Source organism: Prionailurus viverrinus, chromosome X, assembly GCF_022837055.1.
Source record: "Prionailurus viverrinus isolate Anna chromosome X, UM_Priviv_1.0, whole genome shotgun sequence".
In the NCBI taxonomy this organism is placed as follows: domain Eukaryota; kingdom Metazoa; phylum Chordata; class Mammalia; order Carnivora; family Felidae; genus Prionailurus; species Prionailurus viverrinus.
The window spans coordinates 8,648,169-8,661,740 of record NC_062579.1 but is presented as its reverse complement, the minus strand read 5'-3'; the positions used below and the strand labels follow the sequence as shown (position 1 = coordinate 8,661,740).

Sequence of the window (13,572 nt, the reverse complement as noted above, 5' to 3'; positions counted from 1 at the left end):
AAAATGAACTCCCAATGAAGATGAAACTACTAAACAAAATTCCAAATCACAGAGGTAATTATTGCTAAGAAAGCCAATAAAATTAATAATCAGGATATAAATCATATATATGAAGTTAAAATAAGACAATTTGAAGAAATAAGTGTATTTAGGAATGAGATAAAGAGATTAAAGGAATGATATTCATAAAATGACAAATTCGAAGAAACATACAGAAATAAAAAGGAAGGAGAACGAAGTGGAAATATTTGAAATTAGGAATGTGGTGATTGAAATTAAAAACTTACTAGACTCACAATTGGAGAAGTGGTGATTGGGAAGATGAACCAATTAATTTCACACATTGAAGAGAGATGAAGGGAGGAAAAAAATAGATAAATATGAAAGTACACTTAAGAGACATGTACGATCATTAAAGCGCTCCACTATATGTCTGGTAGATATTTCAAAACTAGAATTGAAACAACACATGGAATAATGAAAAATATAATGCCTGAAAAGATAAAGAATTGAAATTTGAAAGGACGTTGGCCTCAAGATTGAATCTGCTGTGAAGGTCTCTTTTGCAACTTCTCAACCCTGCCATTATGGACAATATGTAAAAAGAATGGGCATGGTTGTGTGCCAATAAAACTTTATTCATAAAACAGGCAGGGAGCAGGCTGAATTAGGCCAGGGAACTGTAGTTTGACAGTCCCTGATGTAGAGTAGGAATCAGTGTTTATATTTTCATATATATCCCTCCAGGTAGTATATATATAATATGTGTGTGTGTGTGTGTGTGTATATATATATATATATATATATATAAATAAATAAAATTTTACATGTATGATTAATTAACAATGATTGTTTATGTATACATACATACACGAAGGACATTATACACAAATTATTTTATTTTTTTAATGTTTATTTTGAGAGCGCACACAAAGTGGGGGATGGGCAGGCAAAGAGAGAAGGAGACAGAATCCCAAGCAGAGCCCGACACAGGGCTCTATCCCACAAACCTCGAGATCATGACCTGAGCCAAAATCAAGAGTCGGTTGCTTAACTGACTGAGCCACCCGGGCGCCCTCACGCACAAACAATTTTAAAATATATAAAAACTGAATCATACATGACTTGACCACACTTGCTCTTCTGAGCACCCCGCTTTTGGACAACACTCTGTACCTACCATCATATCTAAAAACAAAAAGTCCTCCTAAAACTTTGATTATTGATGCAGATTTTAACTAAAGTTTTTCAGGCGCAGTGGAGGAGGGTGTACATCACACCACTCGACTCAAGGCTTCCTGAAGGTTCCATTTGCTCAGCTCTCCTTCCCCACCGTTCCTTCCCCTGTAGCAGGCAGCCGACACCCATCTCTCTGTCCTCCCTCCTCAGCACCACCCTGCAGCTGTCCTGGTCCCTTGGCTCCCCCCTCACCCAGCTCGAAAAATCCCCTCGGCCCGCATATCCCAGCTGCCCAGGAAAACAAAGATCCAGTAAGCGCAGGCTCAGCAGGTGAAAATCTGGGTCCCTGACAATAGACAGACTGCTGTATCGTTTCTCCAGCACATCCCAGGGAGGAGCTCAATTCATTCTGTCCCAATGTACGTCTACATCACTGGTTTTGATGACCACATGGTATTTCATTGTATGTATGTATCATATTTGTATAACCAAGCCCCTTATTTTGAGCAATTTACCGTATTGGTGGAGTCTCACACATCCATGCGTTGTATCAGCCAATACGGTCCGTGTAGTTGGGCAGAAAGCAAATTTTCAACATAAACTTTGGAAGTGTATTTTATCAGAAAAAAAAAAGATGCCTTCGAAATAGTGAACGGGAATAGTGAAAGGCTCAGAGGGTTAGAAGTTAGAAAATTCAGGTTATCAAGGTCTTAAAACTTTTCTTTCCTGTGGGACTATAGGCAGGGTCCCCAGGACTTTGTGGGCCAGCTTCTCAGATAACAGAGATGAAAGCAATGGTCATCGGCTCCTGTCACAAAAACAGTGTGATTTTAAAATCCTTACTAGTTTCCGGTGGCTGTTGTACCAAACTACTGCAAAATTGGTGGCTTAAAACAATAGAACTCTATTCTCTCAGCGTTCTGGAATCCAGAAACGTGAAATGAAGGTGTAAGCGGGGCTGTGCTCCTTCCAAAGACTCTCGGAGAGAATCTTTCCTTGCCTCGTCCAGCTCTTGGCGGCCCCAGGCCATTCCTGGTTTGTGGCTGCATTACTTTAACTTTTGCCTCCGCCTTCACAAAACCTCATCTGTGTCCATGTCTTTCCCTCGCTCTTAAGAGAACGCTTGTCTTTGTATTTGGGTCCACCTGGATAATCCAGGATGATCTCATCTCATGATCAGTAATTACCTCTGCAAAGATCCTTGGCCCCAGTAAAGTCACGCTCCCAGGTTCTGGGATATAGCATTTCGAAGTCCACCATTCCGGCCACTATGGTACTGTTTTTAAATGTCCCGAGAAACCAGGGGAATCATTTTTTTGATTCAATCATCAATGAGCAGCATGTGAATCAAAAATACTCGCTAGTAGTTTTCCTAGGTACCGGTGTACATTTGAACGATCTCTCTAATTTCTTTTCAGCTCCATTTACATCTTTAAGGGTCGGCAATGTGGGCCGTCAGAACACACTAAAACTTTAGTAACTGGCTTTGAAACCAGTATTTTTGTCTGTTGACAGCGGGCGTCTCGGTCAACCTTAGAACGGTCTGAACAGCAGATCAGGGCAGCCTCCGGTTTGGAGGAGCTGCTGCGAATCACACACTTCGAGGACTGGAAGCTGTGGAGATGCCGACTGAAGCTCCCGAGTTTGACCGGCACAGACTCCCGCTCGGCTTCCCATCGGGCCACCAGGTTTGCGGCCACTTTCTACGACCTTGAAACCCTAAAAGGTAGGCGCGCGCACGTACGCACGTGTGGCCAGAAGCCAGTTCTGCAGTGTGTCAGATACTAACACGTGCACCAGCTTCTTCCAAGGGTCTGAGGAGGGCCGGCGCGGGTCCGGGAGAAGAAACGGGGTGCCTGATTTCATAGCCTCGGCGTTAGTAGAGAACCCTTGTTTCCTACGTTGATTCTGCAGAGAAATATATGCAACATGATTTTGAGATCAAAAACCGATGCAAGAGAACACTTTAAAATTCGCAACTATATTTTAACTCAGAGATGCCAGGGCAAAACAAACCTAGAAAGACCATTCTTCATAGAGAAAAAATCACATCTGCATTGACTAAAGATGAGGAAATTAGGTTTCACTTCTTTTATGTCTTCAAAATTCTGGGAATTTTTTTTTTTTTTTTTTTTTTTTTTTTTTTTTTTTTTTTTTTTTTTTAGCAAACATGAAAAGTACAAGTTGGAAGCTGAGTTGTCATAATGCATATCAGTATTACTAGATGACAGAGGTGGAGAATCCTCTCAACAAAAGAATCCAAACTCCAGACTAGGAACTAACCTAATTTGAAATAAAGGGGGTGATTGTTCCCTAGTAAGATATGAAGGTTCTTTTTAAGAAAACCATTGTCTGTATAGGTACTGTGCCATAATGAATGAAGCTTGCCAAACACTGTCACGGGGCCTCTGGTTAGGCATTGGACTTTTTGGATAACGTAGCAAAACAACACAAGAAGCCACTGGGGCATTGTTGATCTAGCATTTTAGATTTGATGAACCTAGGATTACCTAGTGATGGGTTACATCTATCACAGAATTCAAATTAACCACCAGGCCAAAATTATTCTTTTCTCTTTTTCTAGAATTATCTTTCTTTGTTTCCATATGTAAAAAGACGATGAGGTGGCACAGGCCGCTGTTGTCAGCTGTGGGGAAGGCCGTGTGTCGGGGGATAAATCTCTTGGCAGCGCTGGGGGCACGGGTGCGAAGAGGGTTCTTTGTGCTCTTGTGTATGACCGTGTGTCTGAGTTGAGACAGTTGGAACCCTGGCCTAGAACCCACTTAAGCCAGAGGTTTGAAGCTCTACTTGTTTCTATGTGGCCAATTAGCATGGACTTCATGGAAACAGAGGGATCCGACCTCACCTGAAGATCCAAGGCCTTAGCCAGATTACCTGTCTGAAGGCCTGGGGTGAACCTGGAGATACTCCGTGAAAGTGGAGGGAGACAAGCATTTACCATACAACCAAGACTAGGTGATAAAAAAAAAAAGTCAGTTACATTGACAGTTTTTTTTTAATAATGTTTTTATTTATTTTTCAGAGAGTGCAAGCAAGGGAGGAACAGAGAGATGGGGGGGAGGGAACAGAGGATCTGAAGAGGGCTCTGTGCTGATAGCAGAGAGCCCAACGCGGGCGGGGCTTGAACTCACAAACCGTGAGATCACCATGACCGGAGCCGAAGTTGGACCCTTAACCGACTGAGCCACCCAGGCGTCTTGACGTTTTCTGAGGCGGAAACCATAAAACAAAACAAAACAAAACAAAAACAAAAACAAAAACAAACACAAAACAACTGTATTTTAAAAAACATAAAAATATGGAATTTGCCAACTCTAAAATGTCTCTTATATGGGAATCATCAGAAGTTGTTTGCTCAGTTAGAAGCAGTAAATGATCAAATTGAGGTGTTACACCACTTCTCATTTGTTATCAACTCTTCCTCACAGATTTGGGGGTCATTCCCTGAGGCACAGCAGTCCTGCTTGGCAGGACTTTGCTAGGAAAGAATAGTAAACTTATGAAGCTTTTAAGCAGTGGCATTACTCATAGTTCCACACAATTTTGATTAAAATCTCGTACCACTCCAACTTTCAAAACTTAGTCTTACAAAAAGCAGATGGAAAGCAACATTTAAGTAGAATTTTAAACAAAGCATATTCTTGCAAGTCAACTACTTGCTTTTCCCAGGACTCATGATTAATAATAGTGACTTAAACAATACTCATATTAAGACCAAATTTGGTAATTTCTCTCTCATGGTTATAGCCTTTAGGCTCTTTATATAAACATTCATAATCAGAAATTAAAAGGGTCTTGGGTTGAAAGATTTTATTATGAAAAAACAAAGTTAAGGCAGATTGCATAGCATATGCAAGGTTTCTCAGGTGGCCAAACATCTTGTTTTTGTGACTGACTGAAGAAGCCACGTATGAGGAATATTAAGATTAAGGGGAGGGGGGAGGAATAAAGATATGGAAAAGGTGTTTTGAAGGAATAATTCAGAGACTAGGGTCAGATCTCCAACAATAATGTTATATCTGTACACTTCGAGCAGTTGTTTGTCCCTTCTGGCAGAAACATGTTCGCATCTATGGGAATCCAGAATGACGTGGAGAAAGACCCACATAAACTTTGGAAGATGGGGTAAAAAGGGAGGAGAGTTTATCTATTGCTGTGTAACACATTACCCCCAAACTTAGCTGCTTAAACATATTTTATCTCACAGTTTCTGTGGATCAGAAATACAGACATGGCCTAGCTGGGTGTCTCTCCTTCAGGATCTCTCCAGAGGCTGCAGTCTAGGTGTCATCTTGGGCTGTGGGCAGCATCTCAAGGTTTAATTGGGGCAGGATGTGCTTCCAAGTTCACTCAGAGATTGTTGGTAGGACTCAGTTCCTCACAAACTGCTGAACTGAGGGTCCCTGCTCCTCACTGGCTGTTGGCCAGAGTCTGCCCTCAGTTCCTTGCCATGTGGACCTTTCCAACATGGTGGTTTGCTTCATCAGAGCCTACAAGTTGAAAAGGCAAAAGAGAGAGGGTGCCAGCAAGAGCCAGAGACTGCTTGCAAGACAGAAGTCACAGTCTTTTTAAACCTAATCATGGCAGTGAGATTCCCATCACTTTTGCTGTATTCTCTTCATAAGAATCAAGTCCCTGGGCCCAGCCCCCACAGAGGAGGGGATTGTAAAAGGGCGTGAACATCAGGAGGTGGGCCTCACCGGGGGTCGTTTTAGAAGCTTCCTACCACAGGAGGGTGTTCACCACCACCTCCAACACATACTAAACTCTACAGTTGTATGGCAAGCTCAAGGAAAGTCTTTAAAGTTGTCTTTATCCTAAAATTGAGTCATTTCCCCAAAACACCCATGGAAAGGCTGTACAAGTGTAAGTATCAAAGTGTCAGAGTCTATTTTTTTTTTAATTTTGCCTTTTATTTTCTTTCAATGCATGAAGTTCATTGTCAAATTGGTTTCCATACAACACCCAGTGCTCATCCCAAAAGGTGCCCTCCTCAATACCCCTCACCCACCCTCCCCTCCCTCCCACCCCCCATCAACCCTCAGTTTGTTCTCAGTTTTTTAAAAGTCTCTTATGCTTTGGCTGTCTTCCACTCTAACCTCTTTTTTTTTTCCTTCCCCTCCGCCATGGGTTTCTGTTAAGTTTCTCAGGATCCACATAAGAGTGAAAACATATGGTATCTGTCTTTCTCTGTATGGCTTATTTCACTTAGCATAACACTCTCCAGTTCCATCCGTGTTGCTACAAAGGGCCATATTTCATTCTTTCTCATTGCCAAGTAGTATTCCATTGTGTATATACACCACAATTTCTTTATCCATTCATCAGTTGATGGACATTTCGGCTCTTTCCATAATTTGGCTATTGTTGAGAGTGCTGCTATAAACATTGGGGTACAAGTGCCCCTATGCATCAGCACTCCTGTATCCCTTGGGTAAATTCCTAGCAGTGCTATTGCTGGGTCATAGGGTAGGTCTATTTTTAATTTTCTGAGGAACCTCCACACTGTTTTCCAGAGTGGCTGCACCAGTTTGCATTCCCACCAACAGTGCAAGAGGGTTCCCGTTTCTCCACATCCTCTCCAGCATCTATAGTCTCCTGATTTGTTCATTTTGGCCACTCTGACTGGTGTGAGGTGATATCTGAGTGTGGTTTTGATTTGTATTTCCCTGATGAGGAGCAACGTTGAGCATCTTTTCATGTGCTTGTTGGCCATCCGGATGTCTTCTTTAGAGAAGTGTCTATTCACGTTTTCTGCCCATTTCTTCACTGGGTTATTTGTTTTTCGGGTGTGGAGTTTGGTGAGCTCTTTATAGATTTTGGATACTAGCCCTTTGTCCGATATGTCATTTGCAAATATCTTTTCCCATTCCGTTGGTTGCCTTTTAGTTTTGTTGGTTATTTCCTTTGCTGTGCAGAAGAGTCTAATTTTTAAAAATAAACTAGGAGAGAAAAAGCAAGTACTGTTTTACAGGGAAGTATGTAATCTTTTTATTCCCAGAGGCTTGTGTCTTTTTCTGGTTTCCTTCAAATTAGCTAGAATGGCCAGAAGATGACCTGGCTAATTTCAAAATGACCTGGCTCATTTCATTATTTTACATAAACACCGGCATAGGGCACTCGCAAATGAACGAAACCCTCGCTTGAGGAAAGATCAGTCCCACTTAAATTTCCATTCATGTGGTTTGCCGGGTTTGAATCCTCCTACAGCTACTTTAGCAGCCAACAGACACGCATCTCCTGATGGCGCTAGGACCCACCCGCACCTGACTTCAAGTGGAAGAAATGCTGTCCAGCTGTGTCCCGAAATTGCTTAACAAATAACACTTACAGGTTATTTCTTCACGTGCTTCCATTTGCTTCCTTATTAGCCAGGTCTCCCAGGGGTACCCGGGGAGTTCCAATACCAGACATGGTGCTCTTTGCCAAAGAAGGTATTCGATCAGTGGGAAGGGACCCAGATTGTGGTTTTAATTTTTCCGAAAACAGTCTTTGGTTAGAGGGCCGCCACCCCCCCCCCCGAAAGCGCAGACGTGAAAATGACTGTGCTCGGTGGCACCCTGGCCCGCGCTGGCCTGCCGGCCCCAACGGCTTCCTCTCCGCAGTTATCGACGAGGAATGGCAGAGAACCCAGTGCAGCCCCAGAGAGACGTGCGTGGAGGTGGCCAGCGAGCTGGGGAGGAGCACCGACACGTTCTTCAAGCCCCCCTGTGTGAACGTGTTCCGGTGTGGGGGCTGCTGCAACGAGGAGAGCCGCGTCTGCATGAACACGAGCACCTCCTACATTTCCAAACAGGTAAGGGGACATCCGCCCGCGGCCCCCTCCGAAGCCCCGGGGGACAGGCGTGCCGCTGAGCCCAATGTCAATGGGCACCGTCTCATTTCATCCCTGAAACAAATCAAGAGGGTATCTTATTATAGATGAGGAGACTGAGGCTCAGAGAGCTGAGCCGTGGCCAAGCTGGGATTCAGATCCCGGTCTGTGGGACTCCAGAGCCTGAAGTCCCTCTGGCTTTAGAGCAGATTGCCTGGGTTCAAATCCCCACTCTTCCACTCAATAGTTGTGTGGCCTTAGGCAAGATGCAGAACCTGTCTGTACATCTGCTTCCTCCCCTGTAGAGTGGGGGGTGGCTAAATACAAACCTCACCGTGTAGCGCGTGATGTCGTTCTAGCCTCTCTGATGCTCTGATGTCGAGAATCGGCACTGTCTTGTGGATTCGTTGGGTTCTGTGCTGTGCGAGTGGAGTGACTGAGAATTGGACGGGTGGGGCTGTGGGAAGGAGGAAGAGCTGGAGAGATGCCCTGAGGTGGCAAAAATGGGGAGCTGTTCTCACCCTTGGACTGAAGAGGCTAGGGGCTCGAGCCGTTTCAGGAACCCAGAGAGAACGGGGAGAAGAGGGCTGCGGGTCCGGTTGGAGGGGTGGGGGCAAAAAGTCGGGGGCAGAGGGTGGAGGATGCGAGGACCTATAGATGCAGCCGTGGAGGCCAGCGTCTCGAGACACCGAGCCCAGTGGGGAAGGAGAGAGGATGGCATCTCGGGAGGGGCAAATGGAGCGTATCTGGCACAAAAGATCTTTGAGAAGAATTCTCTCGTCCCCATGAAAGAAATAATTCTTCCCTCTCCATCTTGTAAAATCTCTTTCGCCCCGTAGATAAGTTTTTCTTTCTATCACTGCTACTATATTGTTGTGAAATGTAATAGATGTGGCATCGAAGAGCAGTAATACCAAACTTAGGAAAACATGTTAAAAGGCTGTCAGTCCGACTACATTCCTTTTGGTTCTCCGTTGCAGATTCCTCGCACGTGTTGATATATTTATTTGTCACATTTGCCTATGCAAAATGTGTACATTTTGCTCATGATTGTGTACAGAGGTAGTACAATAAAATTACGTATGTACACGAAAATATCCACGGTGGGTAATGTTCTTAATTGGATGGAAAGAATGGAATGCCGATTTGTTTGGTAATAAGTTAATTTATGCTTCATTTTGTTTCCCCTACCCCCTAAAATTGCCCACAAGCTGTAGAGTTTCTTTCTCTAAATTCTTTTAGAGAATCTTGGAACTTGTAAAAACTCTGACCTTTTACTATTTGACAATCGGCGGGAGGTAGTGGGAAATGACATTATTCCCTAAAAAATTCCTGAAAAATTTCGCAAGAAGTTGAAGTTTATGCAGAGTAAGCACTCTAAAAACTTTCTCTTAGTTAGACTCATAGAACTTCTATTACATATCAAAAGGTCAGAATAAATACAACTTTAATGGATTGTTTCCACTTAATAGAGAGTTGAGTACTTTATTTTGACTGCTGTACTCAACAAATGATTAGTTTTAAAGAATGTACTTAAGGGTAAGTGTACAGGAGTTTTTCTTGCCAAATATGCATTCTTGAACATTTGCACAGTGGTTTAAAAAAAACTACCTCTCACCCCAAAGTTATGGACTATTTGATGACCTACATCTTAGAAACAAAGTGAATAAATGAATGCTGTGTGTAGTAAAGACTACTTGGAATGGGGATTGAATAAACAGAACACTAAAGTCAAGTTCAATTTTGTCCATACACCATAGAGCCACTCTAGAAACAAAGTAATTGTCATGTCTCTGAATTCTACTTGTCAAGATCCCACCTTGCTTCTTCTGAAATTTTGCTTCACAGAAATTTTGTTCCAAAAAGTTAATAAGGCATATTCTTAAGAGTATCACCTCTGGCTCTAGAGCAGATTGCCTGGGTTCAAATCCTCACTCTTCCAATCAAGTTGTGTGGCCTTAGGCAAGTTATAGAACCTCTCTGTACATCTGTTTCTTCACCTGTAGAGTTGGTGGTGGATAAATAAAAACCTACCATGTAATGTCGTTATAAGGGATAAATGAATTAACACAAAACAGGGCATATAGAAGCAGAATGAGGAACTCCTGGGTGGCTCAGTCGGTTAGGCATCTGACTTCGGCTCAGGTCATGATCTCACGGTTCGTGGGTTCAAGCCCCGTATCGGGCTCTGTGCTGATGGCTCAGAGCCTGGAGCCTGCTTCAGATTCTGTCTCCCTCTCTCTGCCCCTTCCCTGCTCATGCTCTGTCTCTCTAAAAAATAAATAAACATTAAAAAAATTTTTTTTAAATTTAGAAACGGAATGATATTCATGTTACCTATAATTATTTGGTTGGGTGCGATGATCTTGTATCAGTCAGTTACTACTGTGTAGTGCTGCATAATAAACACCCTAAATTCTTACCCATGTATGTAAGATTCAGTTGGTTTAGAGTGGGCTCAGTTGGGCTTGACTCCAAGCTACAGATTGAGTGGAGGTCTGTCCCCCGGGTCTCTTGTCCCTTGGCCCAGCACGCCTGCCAGATCATGCTCTTCTCATGGCTACGGTGTACGCAGGAGAAAACAAGCCCACAAAGCACACACAGTTCAAGTTTGCCGTTGTGTCATGTCTGCTAACATCCTGTTTGCCAAAGCAAGTCACATGGCCAAGTCCAAAGTCAAGGAACAGGAAACTATATTCCTTCAATGGAGATGGTATGAGAGGGGATAAGTAAATAGTCTCAAACAATAATCTGTTTGCCACGGTCTCAAAGAAACTTCATAGCTAGAATTTCACTTAGTCCTTATAATTTACACTCAAATGAAAACAGGAGGAAGGCCCAACAGTGCCATTTTCAGGGATACCAGTGACACTAAGTGTTAAGAGATTTGGTCTTAAATATTTGGTAAAGTTGCATAAGCCCCCAGTCTCCTGACTCCCAGGCCAGTATCTTTTCCATCATGCCAGCCTTTATCCTCATTAGTTTGATTCTTTTAAAACAATTTTTTTAAATGTTTATTTCTTTTTGAGAGAGAGAGACCGAGTGTGAATGGGGGAGGGGCAGAGAGGGAGGGAAACAGAATCCAAAGCAGGCTCCAGGCTCTGAGCTGTCAGCAAAGGGCCCGACGCAGGGCTTGAACCCACGAACCGCAAGACCATAACCTGAGCCGAAGTCAGACACTCAACCGACTGGGCCAGTTAGGCACCCCTCATTAGTTCTTTTCTTAATGGACGGCTTTCCTAAAGTGAGTGCCATAAGGACAAAGGCAAAAATGCAGACTGTAGAGATTATTATCATCTAAAAATATGTATGTGTTACGGTTCTCTTTCTCTCCTCTAGCTCTTTCAGATATCAGTGCCTTTGACTTCAGTACCTGAATTAGTGCCTGTTAAAGTTGCCAACCATACAGGTTGTAAATGTCTGCCAACGGCTCCCCGCCATCCATACTCCATTATCAGAAGATCCATCCAGGTCCCTGAAGAAGATCAGTAAGCATTTCTTGTATTCAGTTACGCTTGTTCTTGCCTTTGCTAAAGCTGTGTGTGGAGAATACTTCATTAATTATACAGTCATCGCTTTCAAGTTCATCATCCTTAAGCTTCTAATCCAGATCTACTGGTAATAACTGTTTGGCAAATAATGTTTTTTATTAGGTGTCAGATGTATATTGTAGAGGGACCAATAACTTGGTGGCTAGGAACTCACCACGTCTACTTGTAGACACCTTTGTTCTTAATGTGCATAGTCCGGTGCAGCCGTAACACTCTACACCAGTCTCCAATTTGGCACACGTTCCCTTCGTCCAGAACAAGCGTTACATGAAACTCATTTCTGGCTCTTTATACTTCCAAGCCCCCAAATTGGGGAGGGAAAACGGTTCCCCAAGTCCCCCGGGGAGCGGCAAAACTATCCGCATCTGAGTTTGGTGATTTTTCTGAACTTCCTCTTAAGATTACCAAATGGAAAATTCTTATTTTAAATTAAAATGGCTTAAAATTAATTTGACTTTGACATTTCTTCAGAGCATTCTGTGGTTCTTTGTGAGACAAATCATGACACCCTGAAGTGTCCTGAAATCAAAGGTACGAATCATTGATTTGGGAAAAAGATTTTCATATAGAGAAACACAAGGGCAAATTACAAACACTGAATGAAAACATTAACTGAGTGAGAGACTTAGATCTCGCAAAAGCAAGCAGTAAATGTATTGGGTGACTGGCAAGTGGAGTGAGCTGGTGCTTATGTTCGTCATTACCGAGCCAAGAAGACACCTGTACCTCTCTCACGGGGACAGAGGCTCCTATAAAAGGAACGTGTATCTTCAGCTTGTTCCTGCCGCCCGGCCAGTGTTCTCTCCATTTTAAAGGCTCTGTTAGGACAATGTTTACTTTTGCTAAATAGGCTCTGTTGACAGCTAATTTGCACAGTTTTAACAGCAATCTTCTTAAAAAGATGCTAACTGTCCAAAATTACAGTTTCATTTCCAAATAGAACATTTGTGATTACAGAATTACTACCTAATACCATGCAGTTCATAAATATGAATTAAGCTCCTTAAAAGTCGTAACGTTCCTCCACTCAGAAATTTATTCAGCATTAAAGAAGATGTTCCAAAGGTATGATTGCCCTTGAAAGCTTTTAAATCTGGTTTCTCGTTCTCTTCTCCTAGCTGTTCCCATTCCAAGAAACTCTGTCCTATTGACATGCTATGGGACAGCAACAAATGTAAATGTGTTTTACGGGAGGAGAATCCACTCGTTGGAAAGGAAGGTAATGATAACAGTAAGGAAATACTAGTAGTAATCATAAAAATAACAACTGCAATTAACTCAATAGATACTGAGTGCTTACTATGACTAGGCAATGTTGTAAGCCTTTTATATGTACCTATTAACTCATTCAATCCCCAAAGCAAACCTCTAATGTACTATTATTATCCCTTTTTTTTTAACAATCACAATGGGAACACACCAAGAAGTCTAGTTATTTTCTCCAGATCACACAGCTAAGAGCGAAAGAAGCAGAGCCCTGTGAGCTCTCCTTATATAGTAAGTCTACCAATGCATAGCTCTGCTTTTTAATCTTAAAGAAAAGCCCAGTGATTAGAGCATCCAACGACATTGGATTTGAAAGGCAGTGGTAGCCTTTCATGCAAACCACTTTAGAGCTAAACACTAGTTGACCACATTTTACTAACTTATTTGTATGGAAGTCTCACAGGAACAGAAAGTAAGTTTAGACTGGTTGGTTTCTTTCAACTGTGCCATATGAAGACATGCCAATTATTTGAGAAAAAAATGGGACATAGGAGAAAACTTTTTCTGGAACTAGGGCAAGGTAAAAGCAAACCATGGCTAGCTATTGGGCTAAGAGGAGTGGGGAGCCGAATGTTGTCGTCGCTGCTCAGAACTCATAATGCTGTGATTTTGGGTGATGATCATTTGGCTGAAAATGAATGCACTGTTAAAATTTATTTCCCAGAGAACATGACACTATTCCACTGAAAAAGATCACAAGGAGTCATGCACTTTGAACCTTGCTTGTTTTAAACTCTGATC

At 42.6% G+C, this 13,572-nt stretch overlaps 1 protein-coding gene across 1 annotated transcript in view; it reads left to right on the top strand.

Annotated features, from left to right (window-relative positions):
• The window catches only part of VEGFD (vascular endothelial growth factor D), a 35,588-nt gene that overhangs the window by 16,192 nt on the left and 5,824 nt on the right, over positions 1 to 13,572 (top strand). Inside the window, exons 2-5 of the mRNA XM_047843309.1 lie at positions 2,695 to 2,905; positions 7,806 to 7,996; positions 11,354 to 11,502; positions 12,684 to 12,784. Of these exons, the coding sequence (XP_047699265.1) occupies positions 2,695 to 2,905; positions 7,806 to 7,996; positions 11,354 to 11,502; positions 12,684 to 12,784 (652 nt within the window). The remainder of the gene's footprint in view (positions 1 to 2,694; positions 2,906 to 7,805; positions 7,997 to 11,353; positions 11,503 to 12,683; positions 12,785 to 13,572) is intronic.